Below are 27745 nucleotides of genomic sequence, written 5' to 3' on the forward strand. Positions count from 1 at the left end.
TACTTAGGCAGAGACAAATGCAGAGTGAAAGGCAGGGAGAAAGGCAGGGAGCATGACAGGGAGAAAAACATGGAGAAAGGCAGCAAAATGTGGCCAGAGGGAGAAGGCCCAACAGGACTGGCAACAGGAGACCTTACCCTCCTGGGACATTCCAGCAGCAGTTCTCCCACATCAATTTTACTGAGGAACAATGTGTTTGAAGGCACTTCAGCAAGGATGTGGTCACAGAGCTCTGCCATCTCCTGCAACCAGACCTCGAGTCTCAGACCAGGATGAGGATGGCTCTGTACAAAAGGAGAAGGGACTACGTTTTCTTCCCCATGACCAGAGAGAAGCAGCACAAGCGGACATGTAGCTTCATCAGGATAGCGGGATTCCCCATGGTGCAGGCACCATTGACTGCACCCACGTCACTTTGCGGGCACCGCATAACAATCCTGAGGTATTCCGTAACCACAAAGGCTACCACTCGCTGAATGTGCAGCTGGTGTGCAACGACACATGCAGAATCCTCACCATCAATGCCATCTATCTTGGCAGCAGCCAGGATGCCTTCATTCTGCGCCAGACCGGTGTGCCAGAACTCTTCCAGCCACCACATCAAGCTCGCAGCTGGCTGCTGGGAGACAAAGGCTATCCGCTCTCCACGTGGCTCCTAACTCCCCTCTGCAACCCCAACACTGGGGATGTGAGTGTGAGTAGCTACAGATGCTGGGTGGTTAAGTGGTGTGGAAGTGGTGGTTTGCACAGACAGAGGTTCTGAGGCTGGTAGGTAGGAGGTGTGGAAACATGTACTCACCTTGACCAACCGACTGAGGTCATTGAATTTGTTATGGCACTGTGTGGGAGTTCTGTCTACCACTGTGCTGGCCAACACCTCCTCGGTCACTTCTCCCCACATGGCCCTGAATACCTGTGGTGATGGCCCCCTTCCAGATGCAGGCAACAGTGAATCCCTGCTTCTCTCCACTGCCCACACCAATGTCTCCAATGTCACATTAGTAAAGCGCGGGGCCCTCTCCCTTGAAGCAGGATTCACACTAGCCATTGCACAAAGGTGTCTCAGTTGTGATGCTGAGATGTCTAACACAGTGCAGCAATGCTGAAAATGAGCAGCAGCAGTTTGAAAGTGCAATAAAAGCTTCCCTGCTCTTAGTTCAAAGCACTGTCCGAGCTTAGAGCGGAAAAACATTAATACTCACCAAGTAATCACCGACCTGCTGTCTTGTGACGTCACTTCTTGTTTTATTTTGCTGTTTTTGAATTCAATGATTTGTACCCCAGCACTCCCTCGGGTGCTGCCGACTCCTCGCAGGTCCGTGCTGTCATTTAAATAGCTTCAGGGTATCAGTTCCATCAAATGATTATAATCAAGTGACAAGTAGCACAAAACAAAATCAAAAGGACACATTATTATTGAACTTATATTTTGTATAATTGATAATAAATGAAACTACAACCTGTACATTCAATGAAATACAAAACCAATTAGGTGAAAGTGGGGAGAAAATTATATTTTCTCATTATTTAGACTTGAAATATTGCAGTAATCACAGCTGTTGCATGATACAGATTTAAAAGACACTTCAATTTGAAGACATTTCATCGGCAGTCTGGGCCAGTCCCTAATGGGACCCAAAGTGATTATTATATTTAGATTATTATATGAAGAATTCTATAGTCTTCAACCCAATTGACTCCCAGTTGTGTCTAATCTCAAAACAGCAGATTTACTCGATTTCCAAGCATCCTGCTTCAGCACATTCCAGAAGCTCCTTCCATGCTCTCCTCACAACACCCAGTGGATTTGGCTCTGCTGTTTGCTGTTTTTCTGCATCGGCACATAATGACCCTCAGCTGGCATGCTCTGCTACAAACTCTTGCTTTATAGCAGTGTGCAAGAGATTTGGTTCTTGTGTTCATATTGTTTTTTTTAAATGTAATGAATAGTTTGGAAATAAAGACATCAAAGAAAAAGAAAGACTTGTATTTATATAGCGCCTTTCACGATCACCGGATATCCCAAAGCGCTTTAAGCCATTGAAGTATTCTTGAAGTGTAGTCACTATTGTAATGTAGGAAACACAGCAGCCAATTTGCGCACAGCAAGCTCCCACAAACAGCAATGTGATAATGACCAGATAATCTGTTTTAGTGATGTTGATTGAAGGATAAATATTGGCCAGGACACCAGGGATAACTCCCCTGCTCATCTTCAAAATAGTGCCATGGGACCTTTTATGTTCACCTGAGAGTGCCGATGGGGCCTCTATTTAACGTCTCACCTGAAAGCACTCCCTCAGTACTGCACAAGTGTTAGCTTTGTGCTCAAATCTCTGAGTCAGAAGGTTCTGGGTTCAAACCTCACTTCAGCGATGAGGGTGTTACCCACTGAGCCACAGCTGACACTGTCAGGGTGCAAACAATCGTATGACGGCTTTTCTTTGATTCAGTATGAAAATGAAAGTGATCTGGGAGTCCTGATAAATTGAAGATATCACAACAATGCTCGGTGACAGTGAGTGAAGCAAATCTATTGTTGGGATGTATTAAAAGGTCAACATCGACCAAAATAGTGGGATAATCCTGCGACTTTATAAATCATTGGTGCGACTTATTACAGTTCTGATCGCCACAGTACAAAACAATGTTGCAGCTATTGAGAGGATATAGTAGAGGGCAACCAGAATGCTTGAGGGGGTAGAGGAATTAGTTTTGATGAGCGATTATGTAAATTGGGCATGCTCTCAATGGAAACATTAGGGTTGAGGTGATATGACTGCTATTTTTAGCAATCTAAAAGGATGGGATCATTTTATTAAAAGTCATTCATGGGATGTGGGCGTCATTGCGCATCTATTGCCCATCCCTAAATACCCTCGAGAAGGTGGTTGTGAGCCGCCTTCTTGAACTGCTGCAGTCCATGCGGTGAAGGTACTCCCACAGTGCTGTTAGAGAGGGAGTTCGAGAATTTTGACCCAGCGACGATGAAGGAGCGGTGATATATTTCCAAGTCAGGATGGAGTGTGACTTGGACGGGAACATGGAGATGATGGTGCTCCTTTGCATCTGCTGCTCCTGTCCTTCTAGGTGGTCGAGGTCATGGGTTTTGGAGGTGCTGTTGAAGAAGCTGTGGTGAGTTGCTGCCATGCATCTTGTAGATGGTACACAGTGCAACCACGGTGTGCCGGTGGTGGAGGGAGTGAATGTTTAAGGTGTTGTATAGGGTGCCAATCAAGCGGGCTGCTTTGTCCTGAATGGTGTCGAGCTTCTTGAGTGTTGTTGGAGCTGAACTCATTCAGGCAAGTGGAAAGTATTCCAGAGCAATGTCCTCTCTAATTTGCGATCTAACTGCGTGATCCCTTTAAATTTGCTTGTGGCCGCACATGCACAGTATCTTCAGCTAGTGAGCGGCCGCACACCTTAAGGGGAACATTGCTTCTTGTCGATGGTGGAAATGCTTTGGGGAGTCAGAAGGAGAGACACTCGCCGCTGAATACCCAGCCTCTGACTTGCTCTTGTTGCCACAATATATATGTGCCTGGACCAGTTAAGTTTCTGGTCAATGGTGACCCGCCAGGATGTTGATGGTGGGGGATTCAGCGATGGTAATGCTGTTGAATGTCAAGCAGAGGTGGTTAGACTTTCTCTTGCTGGAGATAATCATTGCCTGGTGCGAATGTTACTTGCCACTTATCAGCCCAAATCTGAATGTTGTCTCGGTCTTGCTGCATGCGGGCATGGACTGCTTCATTAGCTGAGGAGTTGCGAATGGAACTGAGCATTGTGCAATCATCAGCGAACATCCTTACCTCTGACCTTGTGACGGAGGGAAGGTCATTGATGAAGCAGCTGAAGATGGTTGGGCCGAGGACACTGCCCTGAGGAACTCCTGAAGCAAAGTCCTGGGGCTGAGATTATTGTCCTCCCAACAACCACAACCATCTTCCTTTGTGCTCATTATGACTTCAGCCAGTGGAGAGTTTTCCCCGATTCCCATTGACTTCAATTTTACTTGGGCTCAAAAAACCAAACCTTGACTCCTTCATTCTTGCAAACTCTCGCCCTATCTCCAACCTCCCTTTCCTCTCCAACGTCCTTGAATGTGTTGGAGGAGGGTGGAATGGTCAAAGGCTGCAGACAAGTCAAGAAGGACGAGGAGGAATAATTTACCTTTATCACAGTCACAAAGGATGTCATTTGTGACTTTGATGTGAGCCATTTTGGTACTGTGGTAGGGGCAAAAACCTGATTGGAGGGCTTCAAACGTGTAGTTGCGAGAAAGATGGACACGGATGGCCTCCCAAATCCGTGCCCATCTTTCCCGCAACTACATATTTGAATCCCTCCAATCAGGTTTTTGCCCCTACCACAGTACCAAAACGGCTCTCATCAGTCACAAATGACATCCTTTGTGACTGTGATAAAGGTAAATTATTCCTCCTCGTCCTTCTCGACTTGTCTTCAGCCATTGACCTCCATCCTCCTCCAACGCCTCTCTACCGTCATCCAGTTGGGTGGGACTGCACTCGCCTGGTTCAATTCTTATCTATCTAATCATAGCCAAAGAATCACCTGCAATGGCTTCTCTTCCTGCTCCCGCATCGTTACCTCTGGTGTCCCCCAGGGATCTATCCTTGGCCCCCTCCTCTTTCTCGTCTGCATGCTGCCCTAGCTCTACCTCACAACCACTTCTCTCGCCTCTCTAGTTTCTAAATTTTCAGAACTGCTTGTCCGACATCCAGTACTAGATGAGTAGAAATTTTCTGCAATGAAATATTTGAAAGACCGAAGCCATTGTTTTTGGTCCTCGCTACAAATTCCATTCCCTAGCCACTGACTCCATCATTCCCCCCAACATCTGTGAGGCTGAACCACATTGTTCGTAACCTTCGTAACATACTTGACTCTGAAATTAGCTTTCGACCACATATCCTCAGCATAATTAAAACCGCCTATTTCCACCTCCATAACATCGCACATCTCCGCCCCGCCTCAGCTCATCCGCTACAGAAACCCTCATCTATGCTTTTGTTACCTCTAAACTTGACTATTGCAACACAGTCGTGGTTGGTCTCCCACAATCTATCCTATGTAAACTTGAGGTCATCCAAAACTCAGCTGTCGCTGTCCTAACTCGCACCAATCCCGTTCACCCTTCACCGCTGACCTACATTTGCTCCCGCTTAAGCAATGCCACAATTTTAAAATTCTCATTCTTGTTTTCAAATACCTCCATGGCCTCGCTCCTTCCCATCTCTGTAATCTCCTCCAGCCCCCCACCCCCGAGATATCTGCGCTCCTCAGGAATACCCTCCCTTAAACTGTCTACATCTCTTTTCTCCCTTAAGACACTTCTTAAAATCTACCTCTTTGACCAAGCTTTTGGTCATTTGCCCTAATTTCTCCTTATGTGGCTCGATGTCAAATCTTTGACTTATAATACTCCTGTGAAGCATCTTGGAACGTTTCACTACGTTAAAGGCGCTATATAAATACAAGTTGTTGTTGTTGTGGTTGATGAAACAAGTGATTGGTTTATTCTCTAGTGCTTGGCCAAGCATGACAAATAGTCAATACATTCAACTGCCCTTCTTCTCTGCTACTTTATCTTTGACATAGGTTATCGTTATTCTTCAACCTCTGTTCCCAGTCCACCACCAATGATCCCTTTGCCCATCTGCTAAGTGGTACGAATTGTTTTCTCCCCCTTTATTTTTTGGGAACGGTTATTGCCTTTCTTCCTTCATGCCAAATCATGGGATTGAACATAAGAAATAGGAGCAGGAATAGGCCATCTGGCCCCTCGAGCCTGCTCCACCATTCATGGGATCATGGCTGATCTGATCTTGGCTCAACTCCACTTCTCTGCCTGCTCCCCATACCCCATTTACTCCCTTATCACTCAAAAATCTGTCTATCTCCACCTTAAATATATTCTATGACCCAGCCTCCACAGCTGTCTAGGGCAGAGAATTCCATAGATTTACAACCCCGAGAAGAAAAAATTCCCCCTCATCTCACTTTAAATGGGCGGACCCTTATTCAAAGACTATGTCCCCTCGTTTTCGTTTCCTCTATGAGTGGAAATATCCTCTTTGCATCCACCTTGTCGAGCCCCCTTTTTATCTTATATGTTTTGATAAGATCACCTCTCATTCTTCTAAACTCCAATGAGTATAGGCCCAACCTGCTCAACCTTTCTTCATATGGCAACTCCTTCATCTCAGGAATCAATCTCATGGACCTTCTCTGAATTTCTTCCAATGCAAATATATCCCTCCTTAAATAAGGAGACCAAAACTGTACACAGTACTCTAGGAGTGGTCTCACCAATGCCCTGTACAGTTGTAGCAGGACTTCCCTACTTTTATACACCATGCCCTTTGCAATAAATTGCCTACAATGTCCCCCAAAAACTCTTTATAGATGCTTGTGTCTCAAGAATGGGCGTCATTTATAAGTTTAAAGATGAATGAATTGAAGCTATTTTACACCAAAGATTATGCACATAAAGTAAGGAGGCGGGTCTTTCAAAATTGGTGACTTTTAAGGGCAAAGGTTTTCTAATTGGGCCTCCAGGCTCGAGGGGTCTGGGAGTGGATTCTGGAGAGTCACAAGACCAGCCGCGTTCTGGCCATCGGTTATCAGAGTTCTGCATTTTGTTCATTTACTAGCATGTTACTTCTGTCTTGGTTTTTAAATGTATTCTGGCAGCCCTGTTTTCCTTTAAGTATCTGTCACTGTTGTCCCCAAACCATTAACAAGGGGCCCTGGCGAACATGTGAATAATTCCTGAGCATCCCCCACATAGACCAGTTTAGAATACCACTCACTGCTTTAACAGGTAGTGTGAATATACAAAGATGTTCATAAGAAGGGACGAATTCTTGAGCATAACTATGTTGAGTCCCGAATTAATTGTGTACTGCAATATAAGCCTATATCCAAAACTGCACTAACAGCCATGGGCATTGGCTTCTGTAAAGTGCGTTAATATTCTGTTCTGTCAGAAAGTATTTTAATGTCGGGCTGTTTGCATTTGCTAATGAGCTTCCTACAAGCACACATTATACTGCACAGAAAAAGTGAAACAAATATCACAAGGCAATCTCCTATTGAACAAACCCTCCCACATCCTCTGCACACTCGCCCATTGTGCACCTAATAGTGCTGATAGCAGAGAAAAGTTCACAGAAGTCATTCTATTCGGAATTGCTTTATGATCGGATGTCAACATTTTATGATATTGCACCTCATTTTGAGAAGATATTTATTGCATTACATGAGCGTACTCAGTTTTAAGAAAGCATGATGATATATAAAGATTGAAATGTATATTAAGTGTTTGAAGCAGGTCACTGTTTTAACAGGTTTGCCACAGTTGTAGCTTCTAATGCTGAAACTTTGGGGTGAAGGTGAAATTACTTCGTGTTATGCAAGTGACAGTTTTACCAGACTACTGCCACCAACCTAGGTGCATTGTCCTAAAAGTTTATTCCACGACAGTTTATGTGATATACCCTGAATTCTCAATCCAACGGCTGCAAGTCACTAGCTGCCTCTCTCATTTAATTCATTTGAGCAAGCATCATGAATTCTGGGTTAGGCTGTTGGAAAAGTGTTGAAGTCATTCGATCCCAGGGGAGGAAGCATGATATCTATCCACAGAGTCAGCCTTGCATTTGAGTCAGAAGGTCATGGGTTCAAGCTCTACTCCAGGGTCTTGAAGACATAATCTAGGTTGACACTTCAGTGCACTACTGAATGAGTGCTGCAGGGTGGGAAGTGCCATCTTTTGCATGAGATATACTGAGGCCCTGTCTACCCTCTCAAGTGGATGTAAAATTACTATTTAAAGAGAAGGGCTGTTCTCCTGGTGTCCTGGCTAACATTTATCCCACAACAAACATCACTAAAAACAGATTCGCTGGTCATTTAACTCATTGGTGGTTGTGGGATCTTATGCACAAATTGGCTGCTGTGATATCAGTAAAGCACTTTGGGATGTCCTGGTGACGTGAAAGGCGCTATATAAAATCAAGTTCTTTATAACTTCAGCTGTCCAATTTCAGTGTCACTGATAACCGCTACAGAAGCAACTCAAATTGTTCAGAAACTACCCCACCCCTCGGATGAGTATTAATGTGAAGGAGATAGGGTGACAATATAAAAATCAAAGGATTAAGAATAAGTAGATTAATGATCTTTCTATTTGTGTCCTAAGTGTATTACTATAATACTTTACAATGTGATGCCCCAAGCTGCTGTTTCTGGTATTTTGTTTAAAAATAACTATTAATTTTGGTTTTAAAGCCAGAACATTAGTGGCATCTGTAAAGCGGGAACATACATCGTCCCACTTGACGCTCCACTTTGTGCAAGACACCTCATAGATTAATTCCACCTTTTTAAACACATCGGATTCTGAGGAGTAAGCAAGCATCATTAATGTAAATAGGTACACTGTCACTTAAGTCAGATGAAGGAAATTGGAGGGGCGTCAAATGCCAGGCTCCTGATTCATCAATGCAAATCAGGCATCACAACTCAATCTGTACCGAGCAAGCAGCTAAACAAATACTTGTATCTTGAAAGACACCAATAGTCTGTGGTGATATTCTGCTCCAATGGTGTGATCAGAAAAGGGGTGCAAGCTTATTAATGGCAAAATTGGTAACAATAAATAATTACTGCACAACACTCAGAATTTCATCATGTACAAGTGTGCAGTCAGGTCACTTGTTCAATACTTCAGATATCCTGTGGTCTGTTGCTATACGTTCTATTGACTAGAGGTGTTAAGCCCTCAAGCTGAGTGCACCGCTACATTTAAAGAGCTATCACCTCACTAGTTTTCATGCACTACATATATGCAATTTAAAAGCACTAGTTATCTCACTTGTGATTGTTGGAGAGACTTAGTTTCTGGCAAAGTCTGCTTCACAAAATCTACAGCATCATTGTCACACATCATCAGGGAAATGTGGCTACCAAAGCAGAAGGTATAGCTGCCGTAATACAAGCATTTGTAATATAGTTTTTTTGTTTTCTCATGTGTTACAAGTATCACTATAAAGAGTGATAGACTTCAGGAAGACAGACAGGCTGCTGAAATGGGCGGACATGTGGCAGATGAAATTTAAGGACACATTATGGACAGGTATGAGGCGTGAATTGGCTAGGATAGATTGGCGAATGATACTTAAGAGGTTGACAGTGGATGGGCAATGGCAGACATTTAGAGACTGCATGGATGAACTACAACAATTGTACATCCCTGTCTGGCGTAAAAATAAAAAAGGGAAGGTGGCTCAACCGTGGCTATCAAGGGAAATCAGGGATATTATTAAAGCCAAGGAAGTGGCATACAAATTGGCCAGAAATAGCAGTGAACCTGGGGACTGGGAGAAATTTAGAACTCAGCAGAGGAGGATAAAGGGTTTGATTAGGGCAGGGAAAATAGAGTACGAGAGGAAGCTTGCAGGGAACATTAAGACGGACTGCAAAAGTTTCTATAGATATGTAAAGAGAAAAAGGTTAGTAAAGACAAACGTAGGTCCCCTGCAGTCAGAATCAGGGGAAGTCATAATGGGGAACAAAGAAATGGCAGACCAATTGAACAAGTACTTTGGTTCGGTATTCACTAAGGAGGACACAAACAACCTTCTGGATATAAAAGGGGTCAGAGGGTCAAGTAAGAAGGAAGAACTGAGAGAAATCCTTTAGTCGGGAAATTGTGTTGGGGAAATTGATGGGATTGAAGGCCGATAAATCCCCAGGGCCTGATGGACTGCATCCCAGAGTAATTAAGGAGGTGGTCTTGGAAATAGCGGATGCATTGACAGTCATTTTCCAACATTCCATTGACTCTGGATCAGTTCCTATGGAGTGGAGGGTAGCCAATGTAACCCCACTTTTTAAAAAAGGATGGAGAGAGAAAACAGGGAATTATAGACCGGTCAGCCTGACATCGGTAGTGGGTAAAATGATGGAATCAATTATTAAGGATGTCATAGCAGTGCATTTGGAAAGAGGTGACATGATAGATCCAAGTCAGCATGGATTTGTGAAAGGGAAATCATGCTTGACAAATCTTCTGGAATTTTTTGAGGATGTTTTCAGTAGAGTGGACAAGGGAGAACCAGTTGATGTGGTGTATTTGGACTTTCAGAAAGCTTTCGACAAGGTCCCACACAAGAGATTAACGTGCAAAGTTAAAGCACATGAGATTGGGAGTAGTGTGCTGACGTGGATTGAGAACTGGTTGGCAGACAGGAAGCAAAGAGTAGGAGTAAATGGGTACTTTTCAGAATGGCAGGCAGTGACTAGTGGAGTACCGCAAGGTTCTGTGCTGGGGCCCCAGCTGTTTACATTGTACATTAATGATTTGGACAAGGGGATTAAATGTAGTATCTCCAAATTTGCAGATGACACTAAGTTGGGTGGCAGTGTGAGCTGCGAGGAGGATGCTATGAGGCTGCAGGTGAGTGGGCAAATGCATGGCAGATGAAGTATAATGTGGATAAATGTGAGGTTATCCACTTTGGTGGTAAAAACAGAGAGACAGACTATTATCTGAATGGTGACAGATTAGGAAAAGGGGAGGTGCAACGAGACCTGGGTGTCATGGTACATCAGTCATTGAAGGTTGGCATGCAGGTACAGCAGGCGGTTAAGAAAGCAAATTGCATGTTGGCTTTCATAACGAGGGGATTTGAGTACAGGGGCAGGGGCAGTTATACAGGGCATTGGTGAGGCCACACCTGGAGTATTGGGTACAGTTTTGGTCTCCTAACTTGAGGAAGGACATTCTTGCTATTGAGGGAGTGCAGCGAAGGTTCACCAGACTGATTCCCGGGATGGCGGGACTGACATATCAAGAAAGACTGGATCAACTGGGCTTGTATTCACTGGAGTTCAGATGAATGAGAAGGGATCTCATAGAAACGTTTAAAATTCTGACCGGTTTAGACAGGTTAGATGCAGGAAGAATGTTCCCAATGTTGGGGAAGTCCAGAACCAGGGGTCACAGTCTAAGGATAAGGGGTAAGCCATTTAGGACCGAGATGAGGAGAAACTTCTTCACCCAGAGTGGTGAACCTGTGGAATTCTCTACCACAGAAAGTTGTTGAGGCCAATTCACTAAATATATTCAAAAAGGAGTAGGATGTAGTCCTTACTACTAGGGGGATCAAGGGGTATGGCGAGAAAGCAAGAATGGGGTACTGAAGTTGCATGTTCAGCCATGAACTCATTGAATGGCGGTGCAGGCTCGAAGGGCCGAATGGCCTACTCCTGCACCTATTTTCTATGTTATGTTAATCTGGGAAAGGTTGGCAAACATTTTTTACAATAAGGCAACTATTCGAGCTTTTATTTACACTACAACCAGAAAGGTAGTCGCTCTGTTGAAAAACAAACTACAGGACAGCTGGCAGATACTATCTGTAAATCAAGTGAAGTATTGCATTGTTTTCTAACAGTTACTTTTGTTTTTAAATCAAGAGCACATTGTCCAATACACCATTTCATCACAAAATACTTCATCCAGATGCTTGGTATATACCGTTCAGCATCACCCTGAGCACTGTTGCGGGGAATGCCGAGATATTTTATGGTTAAATGCATCTGCTCCACAACAAAGATAAAAATCAAGAAAGTACCACAGCAAGTTACAATCATCACAGTATACAGAACAGAGGAATTTAAAAGAAAATACTTCAGAAGTGTTCGGGTCTAACAGCACTTGAAGAAATCAGGTTCATATCTCAGCACACGGCCTCAAGCATACTCAGCGCAGATCCTGGTTCTAGATTTCAGGCTTACCTGAGCATATTGGTATCACCAGCATTGCAGCCGCCCATTAAACTCGTAGTTCAACTGACGATAACTCACATTGTACATTCCAACTACTAGGTTAGGGGCAAGGGTGATGGCAGCACATTCTTGTGGTTTCATGATGAGTTGGTCCCTGAGCATTGGGTCATTTGGGGGATAGGGTCTAGCCAAGAGAGAACTGTGTATCTAGCATTACTTGCTCTCAAGTTGTGGATGTGTGTCATTAACTCTCTTTCTGTGCTGTACATGCAAGGGAGCATATTCTCCTGATTCAGATTAGAATGGAAAGAGGCAAGCAAAATCCAAGCCAGACCCTCTTCAGTACGCAGGTCAGTTGATAGTGATCATCACAAACCAGTGATAGCCTATGTTTCATTGATGTACACCAATAAATGTGTAAAAGACTAAAACAGTGAGTAGGCAAAGGGAAAAATGTGATTGACAAATACAAGAATACAAAACATTTAATCAGTTTCTTAGAATAGACTGAAAAGAAACACAATTTTCATTTCAGGAAAGGACAACGTTTACAAGAGTCTCTGATCCTGGTAAGGAATGTTTGTAGAATTCTAAAGATCCAATCATATTAAAAAAGATTTCTTATACCATAAACGAAATATCTTACACCGATCTTAGATTTCTCTCCTATAATCGCTATCTAATTAACACTTCTTGATCTCCATAGTGTCAGTCATGGCTCAGTGGGTAGCACTCTCGCCTAAGTCAGAAGGTTGTGGGTTCAAATCCCACTCCAGGGAGTTGAGCACAAAAAGATCCAGGCCGACATTCCAGTGCAGTGCTGAGGGAATGCTACACTGTTGGAGGTGCCGTCATTCGGCAACGTCTGCTCTCTCAAGTGCATGTAAAAGGTCCCATTTCGAAGAAGAGCAGGGGAGTTATCCTCGGTGTCCTGGCCAATATGTAACCCTCAATCAACATAAAAAAAAAGATTATCTGGTCATTATCACATTGCTATTTGTGGGAGCTGGTTTGTGCGCAAATTGGCTGCTGCATTTCCTACATTACAATAGTGACTACATTTCAAAAGTATTTCATTGGCTGTAAAATGCTTTGAGACGTCCGCTGGTAGTGAAAGGCACTATATAAATCCAAGTCTTTTTCTCTCCTACTTATTTGTAACCGTGGTCATGCCCTGCGCAATGCGCTTTAGTCCTTCACCTGGAGGTTCCAATGTAATGATTGAAGACAGTTGTGAACTGTTAATCTTTTGGCAGATGTTTTTGAAAAGCCGGTGTGTGTTTTTGTCCCCCCACATAACGACTTCAATAATGATAGTTCTTTTAAAAATTTGCAAAGCTGTTCATACATCTGTAATTCCTCATCTACAAATAAGCAAATCAACAGATTTGGTGTTCAAAGTGGAAAAATCAAAGCTACACCATACTGTCACAGAATTTATATCAAGGTCAGAATACCCTGCCTGCTTCTCAGATTCATGTATCACAGCAATAAAAACAATTAAAGTATCAATATACTTAATTGAATGCATATGGAATTATCTCCGGTCATTACGTGTTGTGGCTATGTTGCTTCTCATTCTTTAAAAGCAATTTAATTTCCACAGAGTTATTTACCAATTCACACAATTGGTAAATAACTCTTTTCCTTTTCTGAACCACACTGATTCGTAGTCGCATCGTAAATGGTTTTATTATTGGAGCGAACAACTGCCCAATGCCAACAATGTTCTTTATTCAGTGTTTCATCTTGTTCATTTATAATGGCCGCTCTTCCTGCTGTCCTGCCCCCATTCCCGAGCCTGCAATTCCTGGGAATGGCCCATTTCGCAGGGGAGCTGGGGTCTCACCAATAACCGGCTCCAATTTCATGCTCCAGTCTGACCCATAATGAGCAATATTACAAGTTACATTCATCACAACAGCTGGTGATAGTGTGGATATGATACTCTTGTGGACATCAGATTTTGTTTAAGGTTTCAATCCTGTTACCAAATTAACTTAATTAACCTGCAATAGATCGTCAGCTTCTCCCATTAGGTTAAACCAGTAATAAATACATAGCATTTGTTCCTATCATAGGCCCTGGTGTTACTAATATGAAAAAAAGTGGTTGACCAGCAGAATGGGTTTTATAGCAGTTCCTCTAAATAGATTGTAATTAGCAAAATTTGCAGCAGTGAGTCACCACAAATTATTGTTAAGCTCTTCTTAAACAAACTGTGACAAGCCTTAAACTGATTTCCTTTTAACTCTTGTTCTCCAAAAAACAGCTTCAACTTTGAAAACATGTTCTCACCGTTCTCCCTAAAAAGGAAAGTTGGACTGGACGTGTTGCTGACTTGTCACCTTTAAAGCTGCATTGACACCACAGTAAAGGCCAAGTGGTTTTGCATCATACCAACACTACAGCTGTAGTGCAAAAACAGAGCCAGTAATAGGGCAAGACTCTAGAGGAGGGAATCTCTTAACTTTGTTTGAGAGTCGGGTGGGGCTCTGAATCCATCCGAGGAGTTAGCGGGGGCACTATTGTGCGCCCCTCACTGCTGCGCAACTGGTGATGATGTCATTGCCGTGCGCAGCGACCCCTCACTGCTCCGCGCCGACCCCGTAGTGCCCCGCGGCTGGCGCAAGCAGATGACAATGTCAGCTTCGCGGGTCGTGAAGCTGCCAGACATCTGCTCTTGGGCTCTTCTTAAAAGGAGAGGGCGCCAGTGCCCCGGTCCGCCACCTTTATTTGTCAGCTGAGTCTCGGGTCGGCTCAATGGTCCGGGTTGCCATCGTGCATCCCTGCACTCTGTCTTGGGTGCCGGGCTGCTGGCCCGGTCGCACGCTGCCCTGGTGGCCCAGTGGAGGCCAGCAGAGTGCGCAGCGGCCCTCCCCCACTTTAATCGAAGGGGAGCGGCATTGAAATGAATCAGCGCTACGCGGGTGCCTTCAGCGCCCCAGTTACTGCCCCAAAGGCAGTGCATTCCAGAACCCAACCACTCGCTGCGTAAAAATGTTTTTCCTCATGTTGCCTTTGGTTCTTTTGCCAATCATCGTAAATCTGCGTCCTCTGGTTTTCGACCCTTCTGCCAATGGGAACAGTTTCTCTCTATCTACTCTGTCCAGACCCCTCATGACTTTGAACACCTCTATCAAATTTCCTCTCAATCTTCTGTGCTCCAAGGAGAACAACCCCAGTTTCTCCAGTCTATCCATGTAACTGAAGCTGAAAGACTTTTTGCGAGATGCAGAATTTGAAGGAGTCATGGAAAATTGTCTCCTAAACTCAAAATTTGCATTGGTGCCTTATGGCATCTAAATAGCCAGTTAAGACTTATTTGCAGTCACAGCCCTAGTGTGTCGTTGAACTGCGGTACGCGGATGATGCCTGCGTCTGCGTACATTCGGAGACTGAACTCCAGGATATAGTCGATGTATTCACCGAGACATATGAAACATCCGTAAGACAAAAGGTCCTACACCAGCCTGTCCTCGCCGCACAGCACTGCCCCCCATTCATCAAGATTCACGGCACGGCTCTCGACAACGTGGACCACTTCCCATACCTCGGGAGCCTCTTGTCAACAAAGGCAGACATTGATGACAAGATTCAACATCGCCTCCAATGCGCCAGTGCAGCCCGAGGAAGAGAGTGTTCGAAGACCAAGCCCTCAAACCTACCATCAAGCTCATGGTCTACAGGACTGCAGTAATTCCCGCCCTCCTATATGGATTAGAGGCATGGACGACTTACAGAAGACACGTCAAGTCGCTGGAGATATACCAACGACGATGTCTCCGCAAGACCCTGCAAATCCCCTGGGAGGACAGACGCACCAACATCGGTGTCCTCGCCCAGGCTAACATCCCCAGCATTGAAGCTCGAACCACACTAGATCAGCTTGGCTGGGCAGGCCACTTAATTTGCATGCCAGACACGAGACTCCCGAAGCAACTGCTATATGCAGAGCTCCTTCATGGCAAATGAGCCAAAGGTGGGCAGCGGAAACGTTACAAGGACACCCTCAAAGCCTTCCTGATAAAGTGCGACATCCCCACTGACACCTGGGAGACCCTGGCCGAAGACTGCCCTTGGTGGAGAAAGTGTATCCGGGAGGGGGTTGAGCTCTTCGAATCTCAACACTGAGCGTGAAGAGGTCAGGCGCAGGCAGAAGGAACGTGTGGTAAATCAGTGCCACCCCACGGCGCAGGCAGCAGAAGGAACATGTGGTAAATCAGTGCCACCCCACGGCGCAGGCAGCAGAAGGAACATGTGGTAAATCAGTGCCACCCCACCCCCCTCCCCCGACGAATATCTGTCCCACCTGTGACAGGGTCTGTGGCTCTCGTGTTGGACTGTTCAGCCACCAAAGAACTCACTTTAGGAGTGGAAACAAGTCTTTCTCGATTCCGAGGGACTGCCTATGATGATGATGATGATGATGATGCAGTCACAGCCACCCATAATCTACACCACCATCAACATCCACTGGTCACCATTGACAAGAAACTTAACTGGACCAGCCAGATAAATACTGTGGCAACAAGAGCAGATAAGAGGCTGGGCATTTTGTGGCGTCAGCAGCCGTTCCTCTCGAAGTCACACACCATCCTAACTTGAAAGTATATTGCCATTCCTTTGTTGTCGTTGGGTAAAAATCCTGGAATTCCTTCCCCAACAGCTCTATGGGAGTGCCTTCACCACAAGGACTGCAGCGGTGGTCCAAAATGGAACGGGTCCGCAGAGACACAATGTACAAATCTCTGGACAGTGGAGGAAAGGATGTTCTGAACATGGCCCTCATCCTGATGGCCACCTTTGTGTGCGGCTGCATCAAGCTGTGCACAGACCCCCAGTACGCAAACACCAAGTGTCACTACGTGCTGAGGTTCTACCTGTCCCCGGTATTGCTAAGGATAGGCCTGGCCATGCTGCCGCGAAACGGCCCCACCAGTTGGACCATGCTTGTCCACCTGTCCTTCGTGGAAAAATTCTCACAAAAAACCCCTTTGACACAAGGCCATAAAACAGTGGTCAGCACGTAACGTCCTGGACGCCCTACGAAAGGAGAGGGTGGACCCTGTCAGGTGGTTCCGAGCGGACTGTCGAACTCGTTTAGCAGAATGTCTCATCGCCAGAGCTTTCACACAAGCACCAAGACGTAGCTTGGTTGGCGGTGAGGAGGGCCTTAACCGTCAGAGTTCGTGCACAGCCGATGTCTCAGCAACACGGCACGGTGTCCCCAAGTCGGCTGCGGGGCGGACGAGACTGTCACCCATCTCCTTCAGGATTGCGCCTTCGCAAGGCAGGTTTGGAAAGAGATGCAGTGGTTGCTGTCGAGGTTCATCCCAAGCAGCTCCGTAACACAAGACTCTGTGCTCTACGGGCTGTTCCCAGGGACACACACCGAGACAGACATCACCTGCTGCTGGAGGGCCATCAACTCGGTCAAAGACGCTCTTTGGTCTTGCCGAAACTTGCTGGTCTTCCAGAGCAAGATGTCCACGTCTGCTTGTTGCAGACTGGCGCAATCCAAGATCCAGGAGTACGTGCTGAGGGACGCACTTAAAATTGGTGCATTCGCCGCAAATGCACGGTGGGGAAGGGCCACAGTTTAAAGCCCTTCTGCCACGGTAAACCCAGGGGCTGGAATCAGTATAAAACTCCCCTCGGGCCGTACTTGTAACTACTTCTTTGTGTACATGGAGTACCATGATCTGTAAACACCTATGTAGTGCCATGTACAATGCAAGGTCTGTTTCGTAATGCACGTTGAAAAGAAAAAAAAATGTAAATGTACGGTCACCCATTCCGTGTACTGTATAGTGACACATGTAATATAATTTGTCGAATGTACTACAATGTATCCCGTATTGTACCGAATTGCACTCGAAATGAAAAGCAAGGAAATATTTCGAACGGAACTGCCGTCAGCACCCAAATGTAGTGTATGGGATTGCTGATCGCAGCCAAATATACTGAACTGCTTTTGAATGTACTGTACAAATTTTTATATGAATAAAGTATATTTTGAAATTAAAAAAAACAAGGACTGCAGCCGTTCAAGGCGGCTCACCAGCACCTTCACATGGGCAATTAGGAATGGACAATAAATACTGGCCTTGCCAGCAACGCCCAATTCCCATGAATGAATAAAAACACATCTACAGTACCATGAAAACATAGGCCCAATTTTCTTAATAATCTTAATTTTTTTTTTAATCTCATTACTGTGGAATCTAAACGGCACTGTGGAGTTAAATTCTTACATTTTATAGGTTTATTTATAGTCGGAAAATGACTTTCAAATCATTGCAAGCCAACTTTACCAGCTTAGTCAGCTTGTAGATGTTCTGAATGCAGCAATTGTTTGTCTCTACTGAACTTCGCAGCTAACTCTTTCTCTAACAGCAATACTTTTGTTATTAGCAATACAGAAGACTTCTACTATAATCCTGTTTTTTTTCCGTTCAGTCTTCCCACATTATATGTAACACCCGACAACATTCCCTCTTCCTTAAATGAGGCTTAGCACAACAGAATGACTAATAAAATCAATGCACTCAAAATCCAATTTACACTAATTTGGTACATTGACACACTACGCTTTCATATGTCTTGTCTTTTATTGATCGTAAGAAATGCAAGCATCCATTACACTAAATTGAATCGATTGTGCTATTTGCTCAGCCTGTAGTACCCTTAAGATATGGTCACCATTTTGAGAGTTGGCCAGTGATGAGATCATTAAAAACGAGCCAACTGATCACAAATGATGGAATGCAATAACAATGGGAAGTATTTGTTCAGAGAGCCAATGAACAAAGAATGCTTGTATCTATTGCATGGGTGCTTTTTATAAATACTGAGAATTTGCCCTCTGATTCTCTGTCCTTTCCAGTCACCCAGACGCTCCCATGAGTTGACTTTATATTTTCTTACATTATATTTCAAAAAGTGCTTCCTTCTAGTAATTAGTGACAGGTTCACAAATTTAAAATAATTAATAAATTCCCCTCTGCTTCGGTGTTAAAGCCCTCAGATTCACCAACCAAAGCAGCCCAGGCCTCTTCAAAATACCTTCGAGTATCCATTACCAGATGCTTAAAATTGGTCAGGGTCCTTCACAGTCAGAATTTCTGTCTTTCCCTGTAAAGTGCCTCATAGTTCAATGTCTCCAAAGACGTGGTGAAGGCCATTCACAGTTGATAAAACGCACTTGTAATAAAATGGATGGAATGCAATTCTTGCCCAATTTGCAGCCTTTTTTAAAAAAAAAGTCCCACTTTCATTACACAAATTCTCTCTCCATTACATGCTGCTACAAAAATTCTATCCAATCACATTTCACAAGAAATATGCTTTAAAAAAAGATAAAGGAATAAGCTCCACGGAGCTGGAGAGGAGTTAAAAACCCACTGGTTGGAACTGCAATCATGGAATCACTGGAGTATGACATCAGCCAGTACGTTTCCAAACATGCACCCCACTGCTAATGTATAAATTTTTTTTTTTTTTTTGAAAGAGTACATTATAAATTCAGTCAAGTTGTATCAATAAAATTAGCTCCAGCTACCCATATCACTGGGTATTATTATTGAGAAGCTTACATCTTGTAAAAGAGCACTGTGGGACGACGGAAAAGGTTCTAAGACTAGATGTTCCACTTACTCATGAGAAAGCTTTCAACTTTATTCTAATTCAACACTGTAGTGGTAGTATCTTTCTTCAACACTAAATGGTGGGTGTGATTCCATTGCACACTGCTTAAAGGTCAAGTTGCCTTAGGTGATTTCTTGATTAATTAACAGCTCTCATTTTAGTAAATATGCTGGCTTTCATGCAAATGTTGTAGAGCCCTGATGACTAACTGCAGCATATGAAACATGCAGCCCAGATATCAAACATTATAAAGGAACTTAGAGCTCACATTCCTCTTCTGCTATAATCCACGTCAAAACGTCTTCAATGTTTTCATGAGTTTTCACACTGCTTCTAAAGATATCCTATTATTTCCTTTACCAGGATCATTTTATGGCTTAGGATTTCCAAATCATGGAGAATCTTTAGCAACCTGGCCCCTAACTTGTTCACTCATGCGTGGTTGATTCAAACTAGACAGATTTAGCAATGAGTGGTTAATCGGTACACTTACTTACTGGCAAATCCCAAGACATGGAGAACGGGGGAAGGTTTAGAAATCAAACTGTTGGCTTCCTGTGCATCTAGAAAACAAAGATCGGACAGAGTCAGGAAGATCTGTGAAGAAGCAAAATCTAAAGATTTTAAGATCTCTCTATTGAGTTTATGGCTGATCTGGTTCAGAGAACTTTGTGGTCATAATAGTATCTTTTGCCGGTAAAAAGGACATTCAGGCATTTTGTTATTTTCTGCTATAAGTGCTACAGAAGGAAGGTGAGATTGATTATAAATATTACTCTGTTCACTTATTTGTAAAGTATCAATCCACTTTTCAGCAGACTGGAGATGCATACTTAGCAGCGAGATTATAGTATTGGGTTAATATAACAAAGGGTTTTATTATTTTGGCTCCAGGTCACACTATTGTCGGCCTAGATATTGCATAGTAAAGGTAAACTCTTGATCATAAAGGGCGCATGTATAAGAAAGTTAATTTCAGTTCATTGGAGACATGGTTCTGCTTATGGAAAATGGCCTTTTGACCCTCGCCTTAGAGCCAAGTTTCAAGTGTTGGGTCACAGTCCAAACAGAAGCTTTTATACAGATGAATCTTGCAACTGAATAGCCATCATCTCTTCACTTTCTGTCACTCAAGTCATCTCGTCTCTATCTCATTCACATTAGTACCACCATTTAATTCTTACTTCCTCCCTCGATTCATACACCCTCAGCCTCGTTGACTCCCCCTCAAAACACAAGTGCTGTGTGTCCAGTGCAGCATCAGCTGATTGCGGAGAAGGTTGGTGTGGATGTCGGTGGGGCTAGTGTGCCCGGTGATGTTGGTGTCGAGTCTGATCGTGTTGGGAATCGGAGAACCAAGGTGAGATTTTTTTCAAGGGCACCGATGCTGATGAGGTTGAGATGACAGAAACGATCTGTCAATCGAGAGAGGTTGCTCCAATGAGATGACACTGGATAGAGAGTTTGCCCCATACACTTGCATAAAGGTCAGTCTGTCTTCTAAATGCAGTAAGCAACATTTTCTAACCTTGGAAAGTGAAGACCTATGAAATGGGAAGTTTCATAGACCATTTGCAGCTGTCAAGTTAGTGAATGATTCGATGCTGACAACACCCGACCTACTTACCCGACGTGATAACCGCGCTCCGGAAAACTAATTAAAAACCTGGTAAAATGGCATACACATGGTAAAATCCTGCTTAGCTAACTTTAAACAAGCTTTTAATTATCTAAATTGGCTGACCCGCCGCTTGGTGTCGGGTCTGTTGAGGAATGACAGACCCGACACTTGGCAAACTGACAAGGAGGCGGGTTTATGAGGGATACCGATCAGCCGTCAATCTTTTTGATTTAGACAGTGGCGCCGCCTCCAAACCCGCACTCACAGGGCTGGTAAGATTCCGGCCATTGTGTCTCAAATTAGGAACCCAACATTTTACCGCAACAGCTTCTAATTTAATAGATGATGAAAATTTCATAAATTCAAAGAAGCTTTCTTTAAAAATGCGCACACACTCTTAGCAATTCCAGAAAGCTGTCTATGCAAAAAAATATATATTGTGCAAATATAATTTTCATCTGGCAAGTCACATTCAAACAATTCCAAACTAGAAATGGAAGAAACAGAATTATCCCATAAATGAAGCAGAGCAGTTGCTTAAAAAATAAGCAAGGAAAACACGGGTGTAATGATAGTAAAACTCAGATGACTTTAATAAAAGTTCCCCAAAAAAATGTTTATGGTACAAATTAAGTTTGCTTATGTGCTATTAACTGTTTCACTTGAGCAACATTTAAATAAAAAAAAAACAAAAGGATCACTGTCAACAGAAAATCTTTTATTTATTTTTCCTGAATTCTTAATCAGTGGCCTTTAAAAATGGGCCAGACTGTCTCAAGAGGCCAAGACATTTACCAGGTTTAGTAAAACACGTGGTGCAGCTCTGAAGTGATGTCTTTCTGCAGCACCAACCAAATCACATGGGCTGTTCTGGGAACTCCATTTTCAAAATACAAGCCAGTGTCTGACAAGGGAAAGGCACTTGAGGTTCAGTGAAAATACAGATTTTTTTTTTTAAACTTTGACAAATTGACGATGACCGACAAGGCTATGTGGCAAATTAATGTTTACCTTTCTCTTTTCCTCCCCGCCCCGCCACAAGCTTCTAGCGAAGCAGAAGATTAACGGCGAACAAAAGCACAGTTCCAAAATCAAAACTGGAGAGGCAGTGTATATATATAAAAAAAAAAGCTCAAATACATTTGGTACATTACCACACCATGCTGACAACCCTTAGCCATTGAATAACAGTATCAGAAACCAAGGCATTTTAAGACTGCGAGATAAAGCAAGCAAGGATTTGGATACATAAATATTTTCAAGCTTACATTGAACAACCTTCATTTTACAAAGTATGTAATTTACAATGAAAGCAAGCCATTACAATTATGATTTTCACTTTTCTCAACTAAAACAAAATCAGACCAGCTCAGGGTGGAGCTACTGAGAAAGTGTTATTTATCATCAAGTACTGCATCAAATAAACTAATGATTTAATAACCCTGCGAAAAAATCAAGTGCAGATTTAGCCAAAGGAAATAATTTCTTTAACACTCCTTTCATAATTTCTGTACAAGAAAACAGACAAAGCAAAAGAAAAATAATTTGAAGTGTTTATAGTTATGTCATAAAAATGCTTCATTGCGATGGCTTGAATTACGTAGTACAGCACAGCCCATTAAAGATCAACATCTTTCGTGTACAAAGCTATTTGTATTCAGAACAATGTAGATTAAGTACGAGACTAACTGTACAAAGACAATTTAAAAAATCTAAATCGTACATGCTATTCAGCCAAAAGAGATTCAAGAGCAATCCCCTACTTTTTGTATTCCATAATGGCTTGTTAATATATGCAAATCATGTCTTTCACACTTCCCAGCAAGATGAGAAGATGGGGGAAAACAGCAAATTTGGCAGCTATTCATTTACCGATCATTAGGTTTTACACATATATGATAAATACTCTGCAGTAATTCACCACCCGAGGCAGAAATAGCTGGCATATTAGATGGATCTTGAAAGGGCTCCACTGTTACGTACTTATGGTGTAACAGATCACCAACGCTATTACTGACAATGTCTGCACATTCTTTCATTGCAAACCCCAACACTTAAATGGGACTACATACATTCATCACCCCCCCTTTCCCCAACCACCCCATCCCGCCCCCCCCCCCCAAAAGGCATACGACACAACAGCACAAATAGCAAATACAACAGATGCATTTTCCCAACAAGCTAATGCAGTGTTATGAATAATTATGAATCCTACTGTATGCTTTAGTGAAGTGGCAAACACATGCCTGAACAATTTTTCAACTGCACCACTATGGATTTTGAGGTGGTGGTGCCACATTCCCTGGATCCTGCTTAGGAGGTTCTGGTGGAGCATGCCAGCTGGTTTCCTTGTACACGAACCATGCATTTCCACACCATAGGATCAGGTTGAGGAAACCAAACACCTATGAAGGAGAAATAAAACACATCAAATTTCATCAAATGAAGTGATGCAGCACGAGGCGCAACTTCAAAAGCAGCGTTAAGGTTGCTTACAGTTTGCTTTAAAAAAGATACTGTACAGACCATGAAGAGTCCCTGCCAATCAGGAGCCATTGGGGAAATCAATGATTATGTGGCCAATGTTCTCTCTAATTGTTATTTCGTACGTGGACCCTTTAACTGGCTGTATGGCCCATTCAAATTTTTCCGATGCGTGGTTTCTTCCATCTAAAAGCCGGTGAGCGGCCTGCACGGGACCTCCAGACCGCTGCGAGGCCACGCAGCTTAATGGGAACGCTGTATGTGGCCTTTTGGGGTAAAGCAGAGCAGGGGGAAAAAAACTCAAGACTCCAGCAGTCCATGGAACTATGCAGAACAGCAGATCTTAGGGAACCAAAGAAGTGGGTCTAAAGTTCTGCCACCATTGAGGAACCCACATATCCCTGCAAGCTGGGGCTCGCATCCTCCAAAAGTGAGGCCTCAAGTATTCTCTCTGTCAGGAGGCACTGGGAGCCCTTGGGCTATAAACAGTTAAACAAGATTAGGTACTACTCCCCTCCCCCACCCCAAGCCAAATCAAGAGTGTCAGTTGGCACTACACCCCTCTTGGGCACTATGAGGAAGGGTTTCTGACAGTATGGGAAAATGGAAGTGTCCTGCTGTGGACCAGTACAAAAGGCCAATTCTGGATGGCACTGATTGACTGTCTTTTCCTCAGCTGGTGCCAACCAGTGCTGACTGGCATGCAGACACAAATAGGTGACGCCAACTGCAACCAACACCAGTGAACTTCCCACTGAGGTGAACAACTTGCACTAAACCTCCTGTTCAAGCACCAACAGAAAGTAGTAACTCTGTGCAGCTACCAACTGGCAGTATTGCCTCTTACATAAATATGGTGAAGGTTTGGTGCCATAATGGGACTTGTAATGGATCTGGTTCTTCCGCTGTGCTGCCAGACCGCAGAGAGAATGTCATTGTGTACAACTGCACGCTAATTTGTCTCAAGGTCATAACACACGATATGCTACTGTGGGCATTAGTTACAGCAGAATCCCACAGCCTTCAGAACCAGACTTATCTAATAGCATTTGAAAATGGTATTTTTGAAATTTTCAGATCAAAAGACACACCAGAGAGATTTGTGCACAATGGGAGCAAGATAACAAACAGAATTAATTATGTACAACAGGCAAAGGAACATCACACACGAAGCACCTCAAAAAAGTAATTTCTCAGTGTGATCCTCCGCACCTCCTCCCACCCCTCCCTCCCCTCCCCTCCCCTCCCTCCCTCCCCTCCCCTCCCCTCCACCACCCCTACCCCCACCCTTGTGTGTGCTAGTAATTTTCTTAACCTATTTAAGCTTGAACACAATGTCGCATTTAATGAGTTGACATCCAAAAAATCACTGCAGGGAAATAATTTAACCACAAGATAGGTGGAGACAGAGGAGCAATTAAAACCATGAGCACATACCACAGAGACATTCAAACTTCCCATGCCAGACACGCCTGCTGAAGAACATTTAGCCAATCCACTGCAAATTGGAACATTGTCTATGATGACGCTTGGATTTGTAGCATATTTGAGATCAGTGAGGCCTTTCCCCCAAGCTGAAGAGCAGACCAACCACAAGAAGGCAAAAATCATTGTCACAATAAAGTCCTAGAAAATGAGAGAGGAAATAAAAGTGCAGTTCAATACATTGGGAAAAAAATTAGAGCTCAAACCAATTTATTGACTTCTCACTGTGATCGACGACAAACAGGATGGGATGCGCTATGAAATAAAATGTCACTTAACATCTTAAATAAATGCAGCTTTCACAAATGGTAATTAAAAAAGATGGAAATCCATTGAAGATGCATCGATTTGGGGCTTGATTACTGCGCATGGCAAATTGATTTTTTAACCAGAGTGGAGAAGTTATACTCAGTGAACAGGCTGGGTCTCTCTTCTCTACATTAAAGGCAGCTGAGTGATGAATGGAGAGGTCATTAAGATTATGAAAGGGTTTGATAGGGCAGACGTAGAGAAGATGTTTCTACTTGTGGGGGAGACTAGAACAGGGGCCCATAATTATAACTGCTAACAAATCCAATAGGGAATTCAGTAGAAACCTCTTCACCTAGAGTGGTGAGAATGTAGAACTCGCTACCACAGGGAGCATTTGAGGCAAATAATAGATGCATTTAAGGGAAAGCTAGAAAAAGATGGTTATGCTGAAAGGGTGAGATGAAGAGGGGTGGGAGGAGGTTTGTGTAGATCATGGTCTGTTTCTGCACTTTAAACTCTATGTAATAATGACCAGATAAAGATTTTAGCAAATTATGATAACTTAACCCAGGTCATCTAGACATGAAAACTAGTAACTAACTGCTGGCTACAGACTGTAGTTAAGGACTCGGTAACTCAGTCTGCTGCAGTATTTGCAACAGCACAATAAGCAAAACATAGGAAAACCCAGTACACATGGAAGCGTGCAACAGAAATATTATTGAAATTGAACAGCTGGGACCTTTCTTAGTCCAGCTTTAATTCATTGTCCGGGGAGATGTGAGGGAAGAAAGAATGGAGAGAAAAAAGTGAGAAACACAACAGCCTTCACCCAGTGTAGTAGTTTGTCTAGCAGTCGAATGGTAAATCATAACCAGCGCAAATGAACAGCAATTTTTACTGCCACAGATGTAGTTACTTCCCAAACTTAAAAAAAAAATCATAAACCCATCTTTTTTAGTTTAAATTTATTGGACACATTTAATAATTAACTCCTGGTTGACTTCATATTAAACAATTTAGAAAAAGGGTGGGGGAAGAGAAAGAATATTGTGCTAGTCTCATAAGCTTTTGGGAAAGCATAACTGGAAAATATAACACCGTTCAAAGTCTTTTGAGCAGGGTAATGAATGTTTAGCGGCTGACCAATAGTAAATCAGACAGACAGTCTGTTGCTTGCTTTACACAGTTCAAGCCTCAGGCTTTGCAGCTGCTGGCAAAAGCACATGCAGAGCAGTCGCACACGTGGTATGAAAACCATTTGTGTTATCCCAATTCACTTTCTCCTCTCCCTCCCTTCTCAAAACACAGTCAACTTTGAGCGGCCAAAAAGCAATGTTGAACAATGCAGCATACTACTGCCCTACTGTCGAAAGGATTCCACACAATGGCCCCAAGTTTCCACACGCGGCAAAACAGGCGCCCCTCTGAGCTGGGCGCCCGTTTTCGCGCCGAAAACAGCGCCTGAAAAAACACACACTATTCTCGAGCGCTTTGCAGCTCGTTGTCTGCTTGGCGCGGCGCCCAGGGGGCGGAGCCTACCACTCGCGCCGATTTTGTAAGTAGGAGGGGGCGGGTACCATTTAAATGAGTTTTTTTCGTGCCGGCAACCCTGCGATAGACAGTGATAAACGGGACACATGCACTTGTTTGAGACTATTCAAATTCTTTGTAGCTGTTCAATTTTTAAAATTTTTTAATAAAACCACATTGCCCTTCCATGATCAGCACTGAGGCTTCTTGCAGCTTTCTCCCCCTGCCGTCCGTCGGGCCCGATGGCAAACGGCTGCCTGAAGCAATGAGGCTTCCTGCAGCCTTCTCCCTGCCTCCCACCCCGTCGTCGGGAACGGCTGCCTAAAGCAAAATGAGGCTTCCTGCAGCCTTCCCCTGCCTCCCCCGCCCCTGCCGTCGGGAACGTCTGCCTCAAGCAATGAGGCTTCCTGCAGCCTTCTCACTGCCTCCGGTCTGACCCATCGGAAACGGCTGCCTGCAGCCTTCTCACTGCCTCTTCCCCCCCTGCCGTCGGGAACGGCTGCCTCAAGTTCTGAGGCTTCCTGCAGCCTTCTCCCTGCCTGCCGTCAGGAAACCGCTGCCTGAAAGGCCTGCCTGAAGCACTTTCACACAGGCAGGAACATGGTTTATTTTTTCTTTGCTTATAAATTTTTATTCAGGTTGGATTTATTTGTATAATATTATTATAAGTATAACTAAGGATTTATTGTAGAATGTAATGAGTTCCCTTCCCCTCCACCACCCCACCTCGTTCCGGACGCCTAATTTGTAACCTGCGCCTGATTTTTTAATGTATAGACAAGGTTTTTTCAAGCCTACAAAAATCTTCACTTGCTCCATTCTAAGTTAGTTTGGAGTACGTTTTCACTGTGGAAACTTTGAAATCAGGCGTCAGTGGCCGGACACGCCCCCTTTTGAAAA

The 27745-nt window shown here is 43.7% G+C and overlaps 1 protein-coding gene and 1 long non-coding RNA gene across 2 annotated transcripts in view; both read right to left on the minus strand.

Moving 5' to 3' along the window:
- The window catches only part of LOC139281512 (uncharacterized), a 28367-nt gene extending 8332 nt beyond the window's left edge, over positions 1 to 20035 (minus strand). The window contains exons 1-2 of the long non-coding RNA XR_011596887.1: positions 19964 to 20035; positions 1203 to 1337 (exon numbers count right to left, since the gene is read on the minus strand). This is a non-coding gene — a long non-coding RNA (uncharacterized lncRNA). The remainder of the gene's footprint in view (positions 1 to 1202; positions 1338 to 19963) is intronic.
- Positions 20036 to 23209: 3174 nt separating this feature from the next.
- Positions 23210 to 27745, minus strand: part of LOC139280854 (synaptophysin-like protein 1) — a 29742-nt gene continuing 25206 nt past the window's right edge. The window contains exons 4-5 of the mRNA XM_070900611.1: positions 25013 to 25201; positions 23210 to 23496 (exon numbers count right to left, since the gene is read on the minus strand). Of these exons, the coding sequence (XP_070756712.1) occupies positions 23362 to 23496; positions 25013 to 25201 (324 nt within the window). The 3' untranslated portion in view covers positions 23210 to 23361. The remainder of the gene's footprint in view (positions 23497 to 25012; positions 25202 to 27745) is intronic.

The sequence above is a fragment of the Pristiophorus japonicus genome, chromosome 15, assembly GCF_044704955.1.
Source record: "Pristiophorus japonicus isolate sPriJap1 chromosome 15, sPriJap1.hap1, whole genome shotgun sequence".
Classification (NCBI taxonomy): Eukaryota; Metazoa; Chordata; class Chondrichthyes; family Pristiophoridae; genus Pristiophorus; species Pristiophorus japonicus.